Raw genomic sequence first — 21,418 nt, forward strand, 5'->3', positions numbered from 1 at the left:
CCTTCTTCCGTCATCTGACCAAGACTGATAATATTACTCTTCAATGTGAGATATAGTATACCTTGGTCAGTAAACGTTGATCGTCGTTCTTTCAGTAGAATAAAATGGATCTTTTGACCCCCAAACTTCACGTGTCCAATGATCTTCTCATCAAGTTCTTTGAACTTTTCTCGATTTTCAATCATGTGGTTGCTTGCTCCATTGACTAGGTAACACTGTTGGTCTCCACCCAGTCTTCTCCTTTTGTGAGAAGGTTCGCCATAACTCTATCGCAAAGTGCCCATATTTTCAACAAGAGTAACACTGGATCATACTCTTGTCCTAACAAGGGATGGCATGATCAACTCATGGGCTAATTCCCAACTATCCTAGATGGTCGATATGTCCCGAGACATGGGACAACATCACGATGTATGGATTGTGTTGTTGGGAACCAAGATGACAATGAGATGTGATGTGATTATGTTGCACACGATTGAATATGCACGCACGAACGATGTGTGTGGCCGAACAAGCTTAGATTCCATACAAGTTATTTTCGATTGGCGAAGGTAAATCTCATTGACGGTCCGACAAAGCCACAAAGTGAGGCAAAAAATGTGAATGAGGCTTGAGTTTCCCCTTAAGGCTTGTCCTGAGCGTGTCAAGACCACGATATCGCATGATTGAAGAAGTACGTGTACCGTGACACTACGCATACATGACTCATATGCGTACTATGACATGAACGAAAGGAAGAATGATATGATTCTTATTATATGCTATGATTTTAAACTATGGGAACCTCATGCATTTATGTATGTCATATGCATCGAGATACTTCTCTGTTATGATATGTTAGTACAGATGGATACCTTCTATAATTTCAAAATTCAAAAGCCAACTTGTCCTCCGTGGGCAGAGGTAATAACTTCTAGAAATCGCGAAGATCGAAGGTTGACCTAGGATATCAACAAATTCACATTGAAGAATGAAGTGCGACTTCACCAGGTAAAATTAACTTACCTTACCCATATTTAGATGCCTAATTACTATATCTTTTACTTTCTATTTTATAAGGTTAACTTTTGCCTTTGTTTAAATATATGCATAAAGGTTAGTGGTGGAGAAAAAAGGTAATGAATTGATTTACTTTTATTTGTTTATTTATAAGATATGGAATTGCTTTAAGGATACGAATCTTTATATATATATATATATATATATATATTGGTTGAGTTAGGTGATTTGGCCGGACATTGTAACGTACGATTGCAGGACACTCCACTTTTTCTTCCTCTTTCTTTTATGCTTTTTTTTTTTTAACTAAAATAATTTAAAATATAGAGTTTGGGTTCTTTCAATTTTTAATCAATCACTTTATTGGTGGAATATTTGAAATTTAATTCCCTTTTAAACCTTTTTTACAAAAAAAAAATAAAATTTGAAATATCTTCTAATTTAAAATTTTAAATAACAAAGTATAATGCTCACTGTCTACCGCATTCTTGTACGGTATCACCATATTACCTATTTCTCACTTCAAAGAGTCAAGATTATCCCCCACAAAATAACACAGGATCTTTCGGTATGTTTTATCTTCACTCACATGTTTCTCATGAAAATTCATATTACCTACTTTTCACTTCTAAGAGTGAAAACTATCCCTACAAGGCAACACGGGTCAGATTACCTACTTCCCAGTTCTAAGAGTGAAAACTGTTGGATGATAAAAATCCCACATCGGCTAATTTAGGGAATGATCATGGGTTTATAAACAATTTAGGGAACGATCATGAGTTCATAAACAAAGAATACTCTCTCCATTGGTATGAGGCCTTTTGGCATGCTTATTCTCAAAGTGGACAATATCATACCATTGTGGAGAGTGTGGACAATATTATACCGGAGAGTCGTGTTCGTCTAACAAAAACTATCCCCACAAAACACACATGGGTCTTTTCAGTATGTTTTGTTTTCACTCACATGTTTTTTAGGGAAGTGTAATATATTATATTATATTTATTCACAATTAAGTAATTAAATTAGTTAAAAGGCTAAAGAACCTGAATTTAGGGCATAAAAAATGAACATATACTATAGTGATATTTTAGCTACCAAAATGATTCCTTATGCCCCACCTAATATTAATTATTAACACAAAACATTATGGTTTCTTTAGTGAAAAAAAAAAAAGAAAAAAAAAGAAAGGAAGATGATAAAGAGAAAGTTATTATGGATCCAAGTTGTTACCCATTTATATTTTTAATCTAACTTCAACGATCCAATTTTGTATCTGTTAAACAACATCTTTTACGTTAACTTGAATCTAACTTAACTGATTTGGGTATATAGTTTTAAGTCCCAACTAAAAAGTCAGAAATTCCGATTTCTTCAACCGCTCGTGTTAAACTAAAAAAAAAAAAAAAGTTCAAACATTCACTCATTTAATGCACCTTGGATCCGTTGATCCAAGGTTCAAATCTCTACATTTATTAAATTAATATATATATATATATATTATTGGTTGTAGAGGAGAACAAAACATCATTTATAAGGGTGTGAAAACCTTGTCTTAGTAGACCCGTTTTAGAGTTTTAAGGGAAAGCCTAGAAGGAAAAATCCAACGAAGACAATATCTACTAGTGGTGAGCCTAGGTCGTTACAAAATATATATATTATTCTATGGTGACAAATGAAATAATTTCCAAAATATAAGAACCACTAATAATCGTTGAATTTTTATTTTCTTTTTATTTCAATTTTTTTTTCTAATAATTTTTTGGAAGAATTTTTATTTTCTTAAAAAGCAAAAAATAATAATAATAAAAAATAAAAAATTGTAATTTTTTAAAATATTTGCAAAGAATAGATAATAATTGAGTTTTTAAAAGTTTTATAATTACTCTTAAATTTCAAAAAAAAAATTATAAGTTCAAATATCAAATTATTAACCCATAAAAAATTTTCTAAAAATATATTAATATCCTTAAATTTTTAGAAAAAAATTATAAATTTTTTATTATTCTTAATAAAGATTAAAAGTATTAATATTATTTTCAAATTCATAACTAAAATTATTAATAATATTTTTTTAAAGTTATAAAGTATTTTTGAGACGAGAACGGGTAGATATTTAATTTTAAAGAAAATATAAAATTGAAGAAAATTAAGGTAAAATATATTCCGAAATTGATGGGGCATTTAAAGACAAATTAAAAAAGAAAAAGAGAGAAAAAGGACGATATGCAAGTGTGTATGAGTGGACGACAAAAGCCACGTCATCGTACGGAATAGGATGAGAAATAGAACAGGAACAGGCAGTACACGTGTCAATAAAACGCGGTGGAATCTATTAATAACACCTCTAACAAGGAGACACAAATAATTTGTACTACCAATCCTTAACCTTATCCATAACATTTTTTTATTTTTTATTTTTTTATTTTTAGTCCGATGGAGAGTCTCAACCTCTAATTTCTCGATTAAGAGTATAGATTTTGACTAATTGAGACGAACACTTCATGTTTATCTTACTTGAATGAGTTGAATTTAAAGACGATAATCTCAAAGGATGCGATGAAATGAGAGCCTATTACTTTAACGTCCCACCAAAAATTCAAATAGTTGTAGAATCTAGGCCATAACTTCCTAAAACCGAGACAAAAACTCATGATAACTTAATAGGATAAAGATGTGATGAGAGACTATCAATATGTTGCTCACTAGGTTCTACTTTTCACTTTAAGGTGATCGCTAACGGTTGGTCGAGATGAGGGAGCATTTGTGAGTTGCGCAGTCATAGAGGAGGGATCTTTCCACGATGTCAATCTTATGTTTAGGGGTTGCGGTTCTTTAAATTTGTATCAAATTTGTATCATGTTCTCTGGTCACTGTATTGTAATAAACTTTGAAACAAGACATGATTCGTAATTGTTTTTTGTATTTGTCGTGCTGTCCACGTCATAGTCCATGATTTAAAGCGTCAAGTTGGAAAGAATTTGGGAAAGGTTAAAGGGTAAAGTAATGAAAAGACATAAAAGGAAGAAAAGGGAATAAATGAGAGTTTTATGTGGTGCTAAATTGAGCAAATGTAATGTGTTCCCATGTTCCTTAGAGTCTTTTCTTATGTAGTTAACTTTTGACAAATAAGGGAAACAAAAGATGGATAAAGTGGTGAACGTGGACCTCACTTTTTAAATGAGGAACTAAGTTTGAAGTTGGGAAACTTTGTTAGGTCGGGAAGGCTGTTACAAATGGTATCAGAGTTAGAATACTGGGCAATGTATCGGCGAGGACGCTGGCTTTCAAGGGAGTGGATTGTGAGATCTGCCATCGGTTGGAGAGGGAAACAAAATGTTCTTATAAGGGTGTAGAAACCTCTCCTAGTAGATGCATTTTAAAACCGTGAGACTGACAGTAAAACGTAATAGATCAAAAATAAATAATATCTGCTAGCGGTGAGCTTGGATTGTTATAGCTTATCTAGTTCTTTTAGCAAGGGCAATTTCCATGGCTGATGCAGGCGGAGCCGATTGATTACTCTTCGGCTCCACCCTTTAGGCCTTCAAATCATCTTTCAGAGGCCCACCCTTCCCCATACTTTGTGCATACAACCTCACCTTTTCCAACACAATCGGTTTCCCCTTAGCTAACATAGCCTCTTTCGTTTTCTTCCCAATCGATCCTTCATTCTTCACAGAAACCCTAATCTCAGGATCCTAATCAGTGTTTTCATTGGAAATATGCAGAATCTCGACAAGCCAGTCGACTTTCTGCTTTTTTGTCTAAAATGCACCCCAGAGTGTACATTTTCAGTTTCTGCCCTCTTCTTCCTCTCTTCCTCTAACTGCCACCACATCCACACTTTCTTCTTCACAGCCACATCAAACCCTCTATCTGTGTAACGACCTGGGAAAGAAAGAAAAAAAAATATATATATATATACATATAATAAAAAAAATTAAAAACTCAAGTCGCCGAAAAACCCGCAAGTTTTCCGGCGACCGTCGAGTTTCGCGGAACCCACGCGAAACGACGGCCACAACACACCCAGCCCTCAGCCCACGAAATCCAGCATCTTCAGAACACCTGCAAAGGGAGAAAAGATAGAAAATTTCGAGAGAGAGAGAGAGATTTCGGATAAACGTCGGCGAGTGTCCAGTTTCTCCGATGAGCCCTCAAACCACCCTCAAATCGACACCAAACGACCTGTTACCACCATGAGAAGGATCCCTAATGAAAGCACAATAACTCAGAGTGCATTTCGTGTTATTTCGTAAGCGTCGTCGTTGGTAACTGAAGTCGGAAAATTAGGTTTTCTTAATCGATTCTTAGATCTGTGGCTTTTAGGAGCTTTTAGGCCGCAAAACTCCAAGAAAAGAAAGAAGGACGGCGAATAAAGAGGAAAAGGGAAGGAAGAGGACTGAAATCGGCAACGGAAACGTCGTGGGAAGGAGAGAGAAAGCTCGCCAAAAAATCGGCCGAAGTCGGGTAAGGAAGACGAGATCCACGGATCCGGGTCAACCCGAACCCAAAACTCGAGAGAGCCAGCCCGTTCCTCCCTTGGCCTCTGCCTTCGGCCCAGCCCAACTACAGCAGCCCAAACCTTAAACCGACCCAGAAGCTACAGTTCAGTTGAACCAACCCAGACTAGACCCACGGTCCAATTGAGCCGGCCTGCAAACCAAACACTTGCGGCCCAGCCCAGTAAGTCGAGGCCCAACGATTAGTCTTGGCCCAGTAGCCTTCCACATCCCGCGACCCGAACCACGACCCGAACCGGACTGCGACCCGTGCTTCGACCCAACACTACCGCCCGATGTGGCTCTCTCTGCTGATGCCACGTGTCACACAGCGGCGCAGGCAGTCCCTCGGCTCGGCTCGGCGCAAACGGCTTGGGCTCCCTCCAGTGACGCTCCGGCGGCTCCTCTGCGCGGCTCCAGCGGCTGTTCGGCTCGGCTCACCTGTTTTCAGCCCAGTTTCCACTATTCCGACCCTCCCGAATCTATTTTCGGCCCCGATTAAGGTATTCGAGGCCGTTTCAGAGCCGTATTTCACATTTATTAAATTATAGGTAAATTAATTGTGAAATACTAACGGAAAGTGGTGGACGGTGTGATAGGAAACAAACCCCGGGGACGTAGGAAGCAGCTCTCACGAAACAAGAGCTTACGTTTAACTATTTAGGGAGTACTTCGGCCAAGGCCAACCAAGTAAGTGGCCTTACTATAGGATAGGCTAAATAAATTGTATGATGCTTGATGATATGTGCCAGTATATACATATTTTGTTCAGTGACGCTTGATATGTTTAACGCACGTTGTGGCATTATGATGAGCATGATGATTGCATGATTTTTACCTTAATATGATGACGTTTTCCATATTGAGCATGCTAGATGATGATGAGTGCCATATTGCATCATGTCATTAGATCGACGTAGGACACAACCCTAAGAGCATGAAAATGATATTAATATAAATATCCACGAGTATGCGTTACCTAGAGTAACAAAGAGATGAGACTAGAGGGTTGTGTCAGAAGAGACATTACGATGGATTTAGAGAGACCTCATGCATTTTGTATGTTCATAAGCATAGGGCTACTTCTCCTAGAGATGATGAGTGCGGACGCGCACCTTATGATGAGCGCGAATGCGCACAGGTGCGAAAGCACACAGATGAGGGTGTTCATGAGGCGCATGACACTATGGGGTTCCGCTGACCTCCGGACGTCGCTACAGATTAGCTTGACCAGAGGGTCCAGGGGGTGTGCGAGCGCCCTAGGGACTCACACTCGCGCGTGTGAGTCGTGTGTAGGGAAGTACTACACATCCAATTTGTCCGAGATTGGAGGCCACCCCTAAGGTGATTAGAGATAGGTCCCTATTCATGATTGCATGTGTTTGCATTAGCATGGCCCCTATAGTGGGGTCACTTACTGAGTATTTCGAAATACTCAGGTCGTGTACCATATTGTTTTTCAGGTAAAGGCAAGGCCCCATGTACGGTTGACGGTGGCATCGTGATCAGAGATTGTGGCGCGTGCATAGGATAGTTGCATATTTAATTCCTAGTCTTGGTTAGGATAGGGCGTTGCATTTCATTCATTTATATTAATTAATTTTTAATCGTTTTATTTTATCTTTTTGAACTCCAGCACGATGTTCAAAACACGTAAGTCCGGCAGTGTTTTCCAATGTTTAAATGTATTCTGAAGTTTAAAATTTATCCGCTAATAAAGATGAGCATTCTTAGATTTTTATTCTGCATTAAAGATGAGCTTGAGACGTTAGTGGCGACTCTAGATATGTGGAAATTTAGGGTCGTTACAATCTGTCTCTTGCCATTTTCTCATAACAGAGTCATCGTTCTAATTCTAACGTCTCAACCATGAGTCTCTATAGCCCACAACTTATGGTTGTTTCTCAACACCTTATTGCTGATGGTTCTTCTTTCTCTGATTCTACTCTCTATCAACCTCTTTTTGAATTTTTCATATCCAAGCTTCACGTTCGTTCAAGAGCTTACATAAAGAAATTGAAAGGAAACGAAGGTTGGTTGTTCTAGCTGTGCTACCCAATCCCAAATCCAGACCTAAACAAGATTTCTTTTAATCCACCTCAGAAGTGAAATAAGCAAGATTTAATGTAATAACCCTAAATTTCCTATTTATGATCTCCTGTATACATATCATGAACATGTAATGCGGAATACCTCATTTAAAATTTTATAATAAAATTTGAACTTATCCTTACACGTCGCTTCTAAGGCTTTTGAAACAAAACCATGCATATTGAAATAACAGAAAATAACATAAAGTTAAATGACCTCTACTAACTGTATGCTACTAAATGGAAATGCAATGAACCTATACTAATCTATAGTCTACGAATTTAAAATGCGAAACTATCCTAAGCATGTTCCACAATCTCCTAGTTACGATGCCACCATCAGTCGTACAAGGGAGTTTTGCCTTTACTTGAAAAAATAGAGTAACACATGACTTGAGTATTTTAAGAAATACTCGGTAAGCGACCTTCCTATCGAGGTTAAATGCAAACACATACAATTTCATGAATGAGACTTATCATAACAATCTATTCTCCTACGACGGCTATTCTAATGGGCAACTTGGATGTTTACTTAATTTTCCTACACACAGTCCACTCGTTATGATATGTGCATGACAAGTATTTTTAATACTTCAATAGGGGTTACTTCTTGAATGTTTCGAACAAATTTGGACAAATTAATAAGAGCTCGGAGTCTTTTTTATAAGAATCATTGAGTAACAAATCATTTTATTGACTTTCAAACTCATTTGAAATATTTTTAATTGGGTTCTAACCTTTACAATCGACCACATTTTGGATTGCTCGAACAAAAATTAATGATGACAATGGAGTAAGGAGTATTTGATCATAAGAATATTTTTGAAGTAAACCAACACTTCGAACCTAGCTCAATGTAATAAAACATCAACTATCATCCTAACAATTGATGGTTTGATTCTCCATCCCATGTTCGTTGAACTCGCTGATATGTGTTGACCTGATAAAATGAGGGGCAGAAATGAATCAGTGAAATGTCATCAAAACTCCTCTTGCATATGAAGCTTTCATAAGATATTTCTTAAAAGAAAATCCTATAAAAACAAAGGAATACAAATCTTGTGCATCATCTTAAAGTTCATCTCTGCCTTCAAAGAATACACTGTCAACAAGCAGCTTTCCAATGGGAATTTAGATCTCAACCCCTATGGCGGTCACAATCCCAGCTTCTCTTCTCTTCTCTTCTTACACATTGAATTTATAACACTATTTCATGAAATCAACAACTCTTCCTCTCTCTTATCCTACCAGAAAAACAAGCCGACACAACCCGAATCATCTACATCATCTAGACGTTCTATTCCGTTGCTTCCCCTTCGTTACGAGGGCCATCCTCATTAGAAGATGCAGGTGCAGCAGAAGAATCAAGATTAGTCAAATGAAACTCTGAGTTTTCAGCTTCAGTGTTAAGCTGCTGAGTTTCAACATCTTCGACTTCCTCCACATTATTGGTACTACACTCAACATTTTGAATAGCTTCTCGATCAACTGAATCATTGCTGATCTTATTTTCCACGGTAATGGAGTCTGGAGAGCCATTTGCATGAGGGCCCAAGAGTTCTTGAGAAGGAGCATCAATGGTTCGACTTTTATCAGAATCTTCAAAGCCATTGTCAGGCAGTGATGCATTCTCTTCCACTGCAGAAGGTAGTTTGTCATCAGTTAAGCCAATATCTGAGCTCACCGCTGCACTTTCTTTCTCTGCGTCGATATCCATGGCATTAGATGTGCCATGTTCATGTCTCACGGACAAGTTCAGTTGCTCGCCCGTTAATTCATTGGGGGCTGAGGTAACGGGCATAGAGTTTTCACAATTGACTGTTGCTGATGCAGACATGGATTCATAACTATTATCAGCTTTTTCTCCAACCGATTGATTAGCCTCAGCCTCCGCCAACTGAAGAGCGCGACTCTCCGCTGCGATTTCTTCCTCCTTTTGTGCCAGTGCCTTGCGATCATCCATGATTTTCTGGATCTTTTCCAAGTCCGCCAAAAGATTACCATAACGTAGCTGCAGAGTTCTCTCCAGCTCTTTTTGTTTCTGAACCTCCTCTGAGATACCACTAATCCTGTGCGAAGCAGCTGACATCTCTTGCTTTTGAAGAGCCACAAAGCACTCCAGCTCTGTTGCTGCAGTGTCTATCTGCTTGAACGTTGCCTCAATTTGTGGCCAAAGGCTTTGTTTTGACCGTGTCTGAAATGTAAACAAATAACAAATTAGACTTCCAAGTTCCATACGGTGGTTGAACCTACTCTGTATTCTTTAGAAACATTTCAGAAAAAAGAACACAATTAATCAATTATTATATGAATTCTCGCAATAGCCCAACACTGTTTCTTGGCGGCCTACAAGCACATAGGGCAGGCACTAATGAAATGAATTTGTTGAAAGAGTGGTGATCATTAAATGTGATAAAGAACTTCAATGGGAGGACCCTCAGAACACTGAACTATAAAAAATCGGAAAGTAAAACAAAATCAACTTGACACTAAAGACACGTTGATACCCCATTTTAACTTGAGCACACTAGAAGTAGCCATGACTTTTTTCTTTTTTTTTTTCAGGAACACTGAGATGCTTCAAACTCACCTTTGAAAGTTTTGCAGATTCCATTCTTAAACCACATAACAAAAAACAGTCACGGGTTTCTTTTCCTTTACAATGACTGTCCGATGAAATAACATCAACACATATTCAGGAAACACACAACAGAGAAATTTACAATATAGAATAGGAGTTCAATAAATTCATTTCACATCCACATAATACACTTCAGATAAACAATCAAGTCATTTTTTTTCTTCCTTGCCAAAATGTTTTGGAAGTATATTACCTACTCTCAAGTAGTCAAGATGGAGCACTATGGGAAACAGCATGGAGCTAGAACTAATTTAGCAAATTCCAAAGAAGGTTAAATAGTTTGCAAATTTTACAACTGAGTTATGATCATGGATCGCATGCATAGGCACTCTTTCTATATTTTGATCTCGCAATGATGCATTCTCTATAGGAGGCAAGAGGAAGATCTCGATCATTAGTTTGGGTTGCTAGCTTGCTCACCACCTTTGGAGCTGCTGGCTGAGAGTTTTATGTGTCTATTGAGCAAACTAACACGTTCAAACACGTTCAAAGGAGGAATGCTTCAGCACTCAGTCCAAGGTTTTCACCCTTCCCAAGCAAGACCTGCTACGAAATCTTCTTTGGCATTTTAACCTTCGATGGCAATGAAAAGGAACGACAATTGGCAATCAGGAGTGGGGTCAGACATATGATGGCAAATAGAGATACACCCCTTTGAAGAATCAAGAGACCAAAGGGGCATAACCATACGCCCAAAGAGGGGTTAACACTTCCGTCATTTTGCTATCAGAAAAACCATGATGAATATGAAAGGAAAAGAAGGAAGTGAGACCATCGCTAGAAGGCATGACCGGGGCCACAAGGCAGAGTTTCAAATCAGATATATGATAACGATGGGGAAATCAAGAGTAATAGGCTTGATACCCACACAAGTTTCCTCCCAAAAATAAGTATTTGTCTGATTCCATACAGAGCATCTCAGGAACCAAGGAAAAGCCACAAGAAATCACTGTTCAATAGTTTTTTAAGGTGTCTTTAGTCTATCAACCTGTAAGTCTACTCAATAGGGTGCGGACTTACTTAAAATTACTAAATACCACAAGGTATCCGTCTCCCTAAGGAAGCACCAAAGTCATTTAGGTCAACGAGACTTTGTTATGCCACCTCAAGTTACCAATATCCCACAAGCTCTCTTTAGAGGGAAATAAAAACCGAAGAGAAGGAAGGGAGTGAGAAGCCCTTGTCAAGATCTAGAGGTCATGCAACATCTTATCAAATAGTTTAATATAAGCGAGGATATGCTTGCCACCCATCCAATAATCTTCCCAAAAATAGATTTGAGAGCACTCTGAACACAGGATTTCACGAACTGAAAGAACATGTGGAAACCCAATGCAATACTACCTGAAAAAAAAAACCTGACTAAAAGAAAAATAAAAAGGATTTGAGGAAGTGCCAGATGAAAGATAACGAGGAAGTGAATTTTTTTAAAAAAATCGAAAATGGTGAATGGGAAAATTGGATAAATAACCTCGAAAGGTCAGAAATTGGAGAAATAGCCCCACAAACATCGAATAACTGGAAAAATAGCATCTGAAAAGGCTACTTTTACAGAACGGTGTAGAATTGGTCACATCGCCCTCCCAGCTGGAACTAGGACCTACGGTTGAAGGCCATGATGGCAAAGAATTGACTGATTGACTGAAATGGCAGCTGACATGGCTGAATTTCGAGCTCCAAAAAATGTCAAGTTACCCAAAAGTTTCAATTTCAAGTTCATGAAAAATTGAGCAACTTCAAAAGACGATTTAGGACAACTTTCGTGAAAGGATCAAAGCTTGAAAAAACTAGAAGTCGAGAACTCATTTGAGCTCAGTAAAGGTAATGACTAGAGATTCTTGGATTATCGATTTGGCTCATAGAGTACAAATTATGTCTCAAAGCTTATACCAATTGTCTTTCTGCAAGTTCAAGAAACATTTTAGCTAAAGGCGTCCAGGGCTGATGAGCTTTGTGTTGGACAATTTAAAGGATTTAAAGAATTGGGTAAGAAATCAAACTTCCTTTGTAAAATCCAAAATTTGTTCCGCACAGTCAATGTCGTTTGATAAAACTAATTCCTGCAGCTTCGTAGTAACTTAGAGAACAAAATTGATGAAGAGAAGGAAGACTAAAGAGCTTTGGATCGTCCTCCCCAATAAGGTTCGACTTTTCTGCGTTTTGGAACCAAGAAAAAGTGAATTTGACAAAAAAAATTAGACCTCTATACTGAATGTCATGTTCTGAAATATATATCAATAGCTTCAGGAGGACATTCCCCACAGGTTTGCAAAAGAAGTCGAGAGGAGTGGAGGTCTGGAAACCACAGAACTAGGAGGAAGAACACATTGAGTTTTGGACAAAAGAGCTGGTGAGCAGGACATGTTCCTAGATCTTTAACTCTGTGTAATAAATAAAAATTCATAAAAGCTAAACCACAAGCTTCATGGATAATAGAACTACAAGTTTGAAGAAGAAACCAACTTCAGACATCCCCTAGAACGAGTCGACTAATACAAGTTTTGGAGAGACTAAACCACGAACACGCGAGAGAACCAGTTGGCTAAAGGTTGAAGACGATGATGTGGTTGGTTCATTGGTTCTTTTGACCCTCTTGTTGCTTTAGCTCGTTTTGGACCATTTTTAGGATAGTTTTTACTCTGGTTTCTCCGGTTCCTTGTTGTTAACTCAATGTAGGACCTAACCAAAAAATTTGCTAAGAACTTGATAAACTAGACTTAGTGGAATGACCAACTTAGTACTTATGCATGATTTATGAGTTCCTATGACCCTAATTGCATTTTTTGTTGCATTTTTATAGAAATTCTTGAATTGTTGGGACTCTCCGTAACATGCTTATATCTTTCCATAATAGATGTTTATGTTACTAAGAGGGTATGTTTCTAGAAAGCATGATAGTGGTTGAACCCGCACTTATGCCCACTTATGACTTGCAATGTGACCTAGAAATTTGTATGCATGTTAGTGAGTCTTAGCCTTATGTGGACGGTTAAGGCGCAACCCCTGATCATAAACTTACCTCGATTGGTGAGGAAATACCTAGTATAAAGGAATGTGACATCACCCACTTAGGGCCCATGGCACATTAAAGGGTACTATTGAGGGAGCTCCAATTGTGTCTAGTGGAGAGCCTCTCTTGCACTATTAGGAAGCTTAAAATGGCACGTAACAGGGAGCCGGTTAGGAACCCATTAAGGGAGCAACCGATTAGCACTTAGTAGTAAACACGTATGGACCTATTAGGGAAACCATAGGAAGGTTGCTAATAGGAATGCTTGATCCATACATGTTAGATCAACACTAAAGCCAAAGATTTGATGAGGGCGCCCTTGTTCTTCTACAAAGATCGTGGTAGACAGACCCATGAGATTAGTAACCAATTGGCTAAGTACACGTAGAATCTCGAGAAACTCTGATTGGTGAAGTACACCCCTAGACTTGGAGGGATGAGGTTCTAATGAATGAACAAGCCTAATAGGGCTATATGGACAAGATCAATTGTCTAACTCTAGGACCTCAGTAGAGCACATGTTTTATTACTTAATGAATTTATATTCTTAATGTTTATTACTTAATGACTCGTGGATATAATTTGCATGTTGTATTACTTAATGAATTTATTTTCTTAATGTTTTTATTTATTCTCTTGAGTTACCTCATTTAAAAAATGAAAAATTTTATCCGCCTATTTACCCACAAGTTTATACATGATGGCCTGTGATTCAAATCCTCGAAAATAAATCGTTACACCCAAAGAAATAGCCAAACAACATTGAGAAAAATGGAATAATGAGTAAAAATAACATTGCTTTTAAAAACCACTCTCATTGAGGGAAAAAAAAAAGGAATATAACAAAAAAAAATTCAAGAATGCATATAGAATCCAAACGGAGAGCATTTAAAATGAGGCACACTCCAAGCTTTTTTTTTTTTTCACATCTATTTCTTGTTGGGAGAAACAAACGTTTCATGAAGAAATTGAGAAATTCCAAAGTATCAGACATCAAGTCTTTCCTATAAAGCCTTCCCAACACCAAATTACATGTCTCACTCCAAACCCGTTCTCTTAAACAAGAAACAATAGGCTTTTATAGCGGGAAGACAAATCCTTGACCATGCCCTAATCGCCTATGAAATCCATAGAGTATTATAATATCCGTAAGAAAGGTATGATTTACAAGATTGACTTTGAAAAGGTATATGACCACGTGGATGAGACCTTCCTTGATAAAGTCTTGGAAAAGAAAGGGTTTGGATATAAATAGAGGATGTGGATTTGAAGGTGTGTAAGAACAGTTAGTTATTCTTTTCTCATCAATGGAAGACCAGTTGTTCTTTTCTCATTAATGGAAGATCGAGGGGCAAGATCAAAGCCTCAAGAGCTCTTAAATAAGATGACCCATCAACCCCTTTTCTCTTCTTGTTTGTTGTGGAAGTTCCAAGTAGAACCATCTCCAAGTGTGTCGAAGGAGAAGTGGTCGAGGATTTGAAGGTGTGTAAGAACAGTCAGTTATTCTTTTCTCATCAATGGAAGATCAGTTATTCTTGTCTCATTAATGGAAGATCGAGGGGCAAGATCAAAGTCTCAAGAGGTCTTAAATAGGATGACCCATCAACCCCTTTTCTCTTCTTGTTTGTTGTGGAAGTTCCAAGTAGAACCATCTCCAAGTGTGTCGAAGGAGAAGTGGTCGAGGGCTTCGAGGTTGGTTCAGAGAAAATGCCCTTAACCCAATTTTATTCTGATCAAGAAAATAGTCACTCTTATTGCTGACACATATCCTAGCAAGCAAGTGTTAAATTTTAGAGATGAACTGTGACCTTGAGAGTCATTTCTCTTGTAAGTAACCGTAGAGTTGTCTCTTTTGGAGCCTATTGGTGGATAAGGTAAGAAAGAGATTGGCTTCTTAGTTGAAAAGCTTTTTTCCAGAGGTGGCCGACAAACCCTATAATCTATTCAGTGTTGAGTTGTGTCCCTATCTATTATTTTTCTCTTTTTAGAGCCCTTTGTTGGATAACAAAGCATCGAGAAGCTCACTTGAGACTTCTTGTGAGAAGGGCATGGATAGTTTGGGAGGAGATACTTACCAAACCCCCAAGACTGCCAATTCCTTGAAGAGCAAGGGATTCCAATATTCTAATTTTCACTGAAATCCAACCCCAATAACCTTCAATGAACTTTGAGAAGGAATGCTTCTTGCTGGACTAAAATTTAATTTTTAAATGAAGATCACCGATGAGATTCCATTTACCATTTAAAAAAATCTTCAGGTAATATCTAGACACTGATATTAATCTTAAGAAAGCATATACTTTCTAGCAAGGACATAAAATTAATAATAAATAGTGAACAAGATAAAGTATTAAATTAAACGAAACAAAACAGAAAATGAAGTTTGATGTCATAAGCGAGATAATTCCAACAACAATATGTACCTCATAGCCATGTGTGAGAACTTTAACCTTCTTCTCCAACCGGACAGCCTTCTCAGTATCGTCATCCATTTTCATTTTAACATACTCAAACTCATCCTGCAAGGCGGCTAGTTTCTCGTGGTTTCCAGCAACACTGGAAAGTCCATAAGCATTTCTAGTGGGGAAGTACATAAGGTCATTCAAGCAGGTTTTGTGCGCTTCCACAAACTCATCTAAGGATTCTTTTTCATGCCCCATTGCAACACACAAATACCGGGCCTCTTCATTTATCAAATAATCAGCCTGTTTCAAAGAACCTAATTAATAAATTTTCGTGTACAAACAAAGAGATGAAAAAACAAACACCAGATGGGTAGAATGAAATCAATACAGTAGAAAATTAAGAACCAATGAAATGCAACCACAAGGTTTTCATAGAAAAAGTCGATCAAAACTTGTGATTCCCTCCTCATGAAACCAAAAAGAAAAAGAAAACAAAGAAACAATTATTTTAGGGAGAAAAAGAAAGATACAAATAAATAAGACTAACTTTTTCCATAACCATGTAAACGACATGTACAGAATCAAGGAGTCAACTTCTCAAAATTTAGAGAGGACGTGCAAAAATCAGAAAATCTTTTAAGGCGCCACACATGAAGGTTCTCATGAAACCAGTGTAAGACGCGACCCACCGTAACCAAGGAAGTTAAGTAAATGCCCAGATTGGCATAGCAAACCTTCATTCTGCAGTGTAGACGGGAGTAAAAATGTACAATCCATCTTAAGCTACAGGATCCTTTTATATAAGAAGAAATTTCAAGACCACTAGTAGCAAACCTTGTCTGCTCTGGAAGGGTTTAGTTGGAAGGGTTTAGTCTGCTCTGGAAGGGTTTAGTTGGCAGAAATCAGCATAAATTGTATGCCCCAATTTATCATAAACCAATCATCGTGAAAATTTTCCAGGACATATGGTCGTCTTGCCCTTTTTTAAAAAGTTGAAAGATATGTTTTTACATTTGTGACATTTGTGGCAACTTTCTAGTAATAAGCAAGGGTTGTGTAAGTCAATGAAAATGGTTGTGGTCTTGCCTTCTATTATGTCTTGAGTTTGGTTGATGGTTTGGTTTTAGTGGACGACGAGGGGTAGTTTTCAATGAGATTGAAAAAAGCTATCCTACTTTTTCGTTCTTCGCCCACTGGGACAAAAAGCTTATTAAGACCACCATTTCCATTAAGCAATGAGATTTCAGCCATAGAACACTTCTTATTTGTGAGTTTTTCTATCCAAATGGTCTGTTTTGAAAAACGTTTCTCTTTCAAGAATTTTTGGCTCAATGGAGCCAATAGTAGTACCTTATATAATGTTTTCAACCATTGGAAAGAGTCCCATTTCGGTAATACGAAAAAAGCTTTATCACCAATAGCTTGATTCTTGCTCCCTTATATCTGTCGTCTAACTCAATTGCGTAGGTCTTTCTGTCAATGATGGTTTTGCATCTCTGAAGTGTTTAGTGTGGTGCCATGAGGCCACAGATTTCTGTCCAAAAGGATTCAAAACCCTTGCTGGTTGGTGTTCGAATTAGCTCAATCTCGTAGAACTGGAGGCATCATTTTGTAGATGTTGCAATTTGGATTCAATGGGGTTGTGGGCTCTCAGAATCAATCCAAAATATTGTGGACACTGCTGTTCAGTGGTCATTTTCCATGGGTAAGGGTTGCTTTCTATCCTTGATGAGTCAACAAAGGTCTTGCATGTGGAGGCAGAAGGCAGGTGCACCAAGAGTTACACATATAAAGCTGACCGAAGGTTCATTATGTTTCAATATGTACACATAAAGGGCTCGCCAGTGGCCTGTTCATCAGAAGAAGCTATTGGAGGAAGCGGTCAGAAGGGCTTGCCAATCGCGAGGGAGTATCATGGAAGGATTACCTATGGTTGATTTATTTCCCAAGACCATACTAGGAGCTCCAGCCCGCAAAAGTTTTCGATGGTAGAAGAAGGTTAGTGAAGGGTTTCGATTGCGACGTTCTGAAAGCGGCAGCGAGACAAGCTCTGAGATCCGCGAGGAACAACTTTGGAGTCAAAGTTGTGTTCAGCAGAGGAGGCGGCAGCAACGCGGAGGAGACTGTAGCATAGTTTTGGGGCAGGTGTGGAGGTGGATAGGAAATGAAGGGTGGTGGGGCCAGTTATTTGTTTGCATTAACATCCCAACATTGTGTCTCGTACTATACTTGGTCGGAGCGATGGTGGTCGAACGGCAGCAAGTCGTTTGGGAGGTGACGGCTGGCGAGGGACTAAGGGCTAGGGTTTACAAATCACTTATCATTGACACTAGCTCCTTTCAGCCTCTCCCATCTTTGTGGTGCTTTTTAATACACCAAGGCCGACCGTTTAGACACCCAAAAGCGGCAACTGGCAACTACCTCAGTACCACCATCACTCGAACTAGAACTAACACTGGCACAACAAATCTGTACTCACATTCCTCAACTTCCTCCACGAATTGCTATCAACAACACCCTACAATCCAAACCAGCCTCAACTGTTCTAATAGAAACTACTACTCTTCATTTCACTATTTGATATTCTTGGGCAAAAGTACTAAAAGTAGAACTCAAACCATCAGCTACCCCTAGTGGCTACGCCCAATAATCAGAATCCAATAGTAAAAGCAAAATAGCTAATCTAATGGCATGAACATAAATAATAGAGATCAATAAAATATTGTTTTCATGGGAACTATGTTCAACAGTAAATACATTTTAACTGGCCTTCTATAGGTTTTTTAACAAGGAAAAAATCATAAATTCAATTCTATATGCGTATAACAGATTAAACTTTAGAGTAAAAAAGAAAATACCTTCAATCAAGCAAGCTCTTTAAAAAAATCAAAGAATGACGCACTGGTTGCTCTAAACAAGATATAATGGTAAGAAAATTGCAAATTGAATATCAAACAATGGTTGGGAAAAGCTTACCTCTTCCATCTCAGTTACTTCAAAATCATCTATTGTGGGGATGGCTGCAGTAGGTCTATTTCCAGAGCGCTTGGAACCTTTCTTCTTCTCCTTGTTGACCTTTTCATCGATCGGGTACTTCGCATTATCATGCTCTAGCAAAGCAAGAAGTTCCTTTCTTACCATTTCATCAGCCTGCTCAATAGGGGTAGGTGGTACAAATGAACTCTTGTCTCCATCAGCGATCAAGGAATTTCTAATAAGTTCCAAGGAAGCAGTAGGAGGCCGAGGAAGCTCCCTCTGTAGCACTTTAGATCTTTTCCGAAGCAAAGCCTGCTGCCTTGCTTCTTCCTCAGCTCGTTCTCTAGCAATCCTGTCAGACATATCCTCTTCAATCGTCTCCTCTGGTTCTTCTTTGTCTTCTGGAATTGGTTGCATAACTACCTGGTACTCATTCTTAGGCTGTGGAAGATTGCCTAATCCTAGGCTAAGATTCCTCCTCAAATCAGCTTGTCTTTGAGACTCAAGTTTTGCACTATCATGTGCATCCATATCTTCATTGATATGTAACTCATCTCTAATAGGTGTTCCTTTTGGAGTCATACCAAACGAGTAAGCATCCCTAGCTGGTGTCATGCCACTTCGAGGAGTAAGACCAACACCACCAGGAGTTGCTGAGGGTGTGAGCATCGGATTTGGTGTTTGAATCTCCTTTTTCCTTGGGGTGACCCCTGAAAAATCTGAAGGATGCAGCTCTGGATTCTCTCCTCCCAATAATGGAGTCTGAGATTCTCTCAGCCTAGCAAGGTTTTCTGCCTCCATCATTATAGCATCACCCTTCCCAGCCGGCGTCCTCTGCGGAGTTCGAAAAGGTGTCATTCCTTGTCGTGATGTCTGGGCATAATTTGCAAGCAGAGCTCGTGTAGCACCACTTCCTTCGGCAAGCTCTTCACTACCAGCAAGAAGATCACCAGCATATCCCATCTTTGCAATTTCCTCCAATTCATGGTCTGAAATTTGAGGTGCAGGAAGCATAAGTTTAGATCTTTTCCTAACCATTTCTGGGTCATTCAGCTTATTTGCTTGCAGTACAGCTGATGGAGCATCTTGTCTCTGAGCAATTTTATTCTTTGCAATATCTTGCTTTCTTAATTGAGCTTCTACATCAATCCTTCTTTTGCCTTCAAGCTCTTCAATTGTTGCTGGAAATTTGGGCTGTTCCACTGGTCTATCTTCCCCACTAACATCAAAAAATCCTGGAGGAGGCCTTTTCTCGAAAGGAATTTCAGCATTGTAATCTATTCCTTTTCTCTTTCTCTTCCGATGTCGAGTATCAATCCCAGCAGCTTTTAGCTCCCTCCTTTTTTGAAGCGAAGCAAGCCTCCTAGCCTCTTCAAGTTGTTTCTCTCTGGCTTTCCTTTTTGCCTTCTTTCCCCTAGTATTTGCTAATCTTGCTCGTGCTTCAGAAAGCATTTCCTTTTCATCTTCATCCATGTCAACAGGATCTGGACGTGCAGGCTTTGATTCTGGGTTTGGGTCAATTTCTCCAGGGCGCAATTTTCGTGGGTCATCTCCTGGTTCGTAATTCTCATCCTTAACACAAGCAGCATCAAGAAGTTTCTCATAGCGCTCAAGGCACTGGGATGGAGTACGCCCGACAATTGGTGCAATAGTTCTCCACTGGGTTGGCATGAGCTTAGCAAGATGGAGTAGTTTCTCATCCTCCTCTCTTGTCCACTCAGTCTAAAGTAATCATGGAAATCAAATGGTCAGTCCAAAGAACCTATCACAACAAAGAAATTGAGGTGACTTTCCAGATTACAAAACTAGGGAAATGAAAGAACAAAAACAGGAGGCCTGTGCAATTCGATAAAGAACTCCGATTATCAACTAAGCTAAGAAAAGTACCTTTCTAAATACAAGTGAATGGAAGAAAGAAACGTACCTTTTTAATGGAAGGGTCAAGCCACTCATACCAGCGAGCCTTACACTGCTTAGCAGATTTCCGAACAAGAAGCGACGAGATTCGAGCCCACTGGTTTTTCCCATATTTCATAACCGCAGCTTTAAGGATCTCATCTTCCGTGTTCTTCCACACACCACCTTTTATCATAATCCTCATTTTGTCTTAGATTAAGATTTTCACTCTTCACCTTAAGGGTCTGGGGATGCTAGGGTTTTGCAGGAGAAAGGCGGACGAAGAAGAAGCCACGGCGGGAAAGACGAACGACGGCGAACCGGAGATCGGCGGAGAGAGAGAGAGGTAGAGATGAACGCCGGAGGAGCGGCGACAGAGAGATGGCGTTAGAAAGGGACTCAAAATGGCGCAGAGTGAGTGAGTGAGATGAGAAGAAGAGGCGAAGTAGGACTTGGCGAAGAAAATTTAAAGAGAAAATTATAAAATTATTTTCAAAAATACCATTCGGCGGGCTAAGCCACTCTATTTAATCCCTTAATTAGCTAACCTTGATTAAAAAAAAATTAGGAGTTAAACTATTAATTAAGTATGTTATAAGACCTTAATGATTTAAAGGAAAATTAAGAATAACGGGTTTCAAACTATGAGGTCTTGTGTCCATCGTAGCAAGCTCACAGTGCATGGGATGCATGAGAATGTCGGGAATCACCACGTATGACTACATTATTCTGTTACATGTCTTGAGATTAATCGATCTATAGAATGACTAAATATGCTCTGTTATTGCTACGGTACAAACGCACTGTTAATAGATATTGTCCTCTTTGGCCAACCATCGATGCCTGGAGTTACGTAAAAATCTATGGTGCTTAAGAGTATTAGGATCACGTCTAAC

General features: G+C 38.7%; 1 protein-coding gene across 2 annotated transcripts; it reads right to left on the reverse strand.

Annotated features, from left to right (window-relative positions):
- Window positions 1-8,569: 8,569 nt before the first annotated feature.
- Window positions 8,570-20,988, reverse strand: LOC111461601 (cell division cycle 5-like protein). Of its 2 annotated transcripts, none has more exons than XM_023105186.1 (4): window positions 20,551-20,988; window positions 18,627-20,348; window positions 15,669-15,950; window positions 8,570-9,788 (listed from the first exon to the last, which is right to left on the reverse strand). In XM_023105186.1, the coding sequence occupies exons 1-4, from the start codon at window positions 20,725-20,727 to the stop codon at window positions 8,892-8,894; spliced, it is 3,078 nt and encodes a 1,025-aa protein (XP_022960954.1). In that variant the 5' UTR covers window positions 20,728-20,988; the 3' UTR covers window positions 8,570-8,891. The 2 variants fall into 2 exon arrangements, with proteins under 2 accessions (XP_022960954.1, XP_022960955.1); XM_023105187.1 differs by having other exon boundaries at window positions 18,627-20,388; window positions 20,551-20,643.
- Window positions 20,989-21,418: the final 430 nt, after the last annotated feature.

The sequence above is a fragment of the Cucurbita moschata genome, unplaced genomic scaffold (assembly GCF_002738365.1).
Source record: "Cucurbita moschata cultivar Rifu unplaced genomic scaffold, Cmos_1.0 Cmo_Scf00025, whole genome shotgun sequence".
NCBI classification, from domain to species: Eukaryota; Viridiplantae; Streptophyta; class Magnoliopsida; order Cucurbitales; family Cucurbitaceae; genus Cucurbita; species Cucurbita moschata.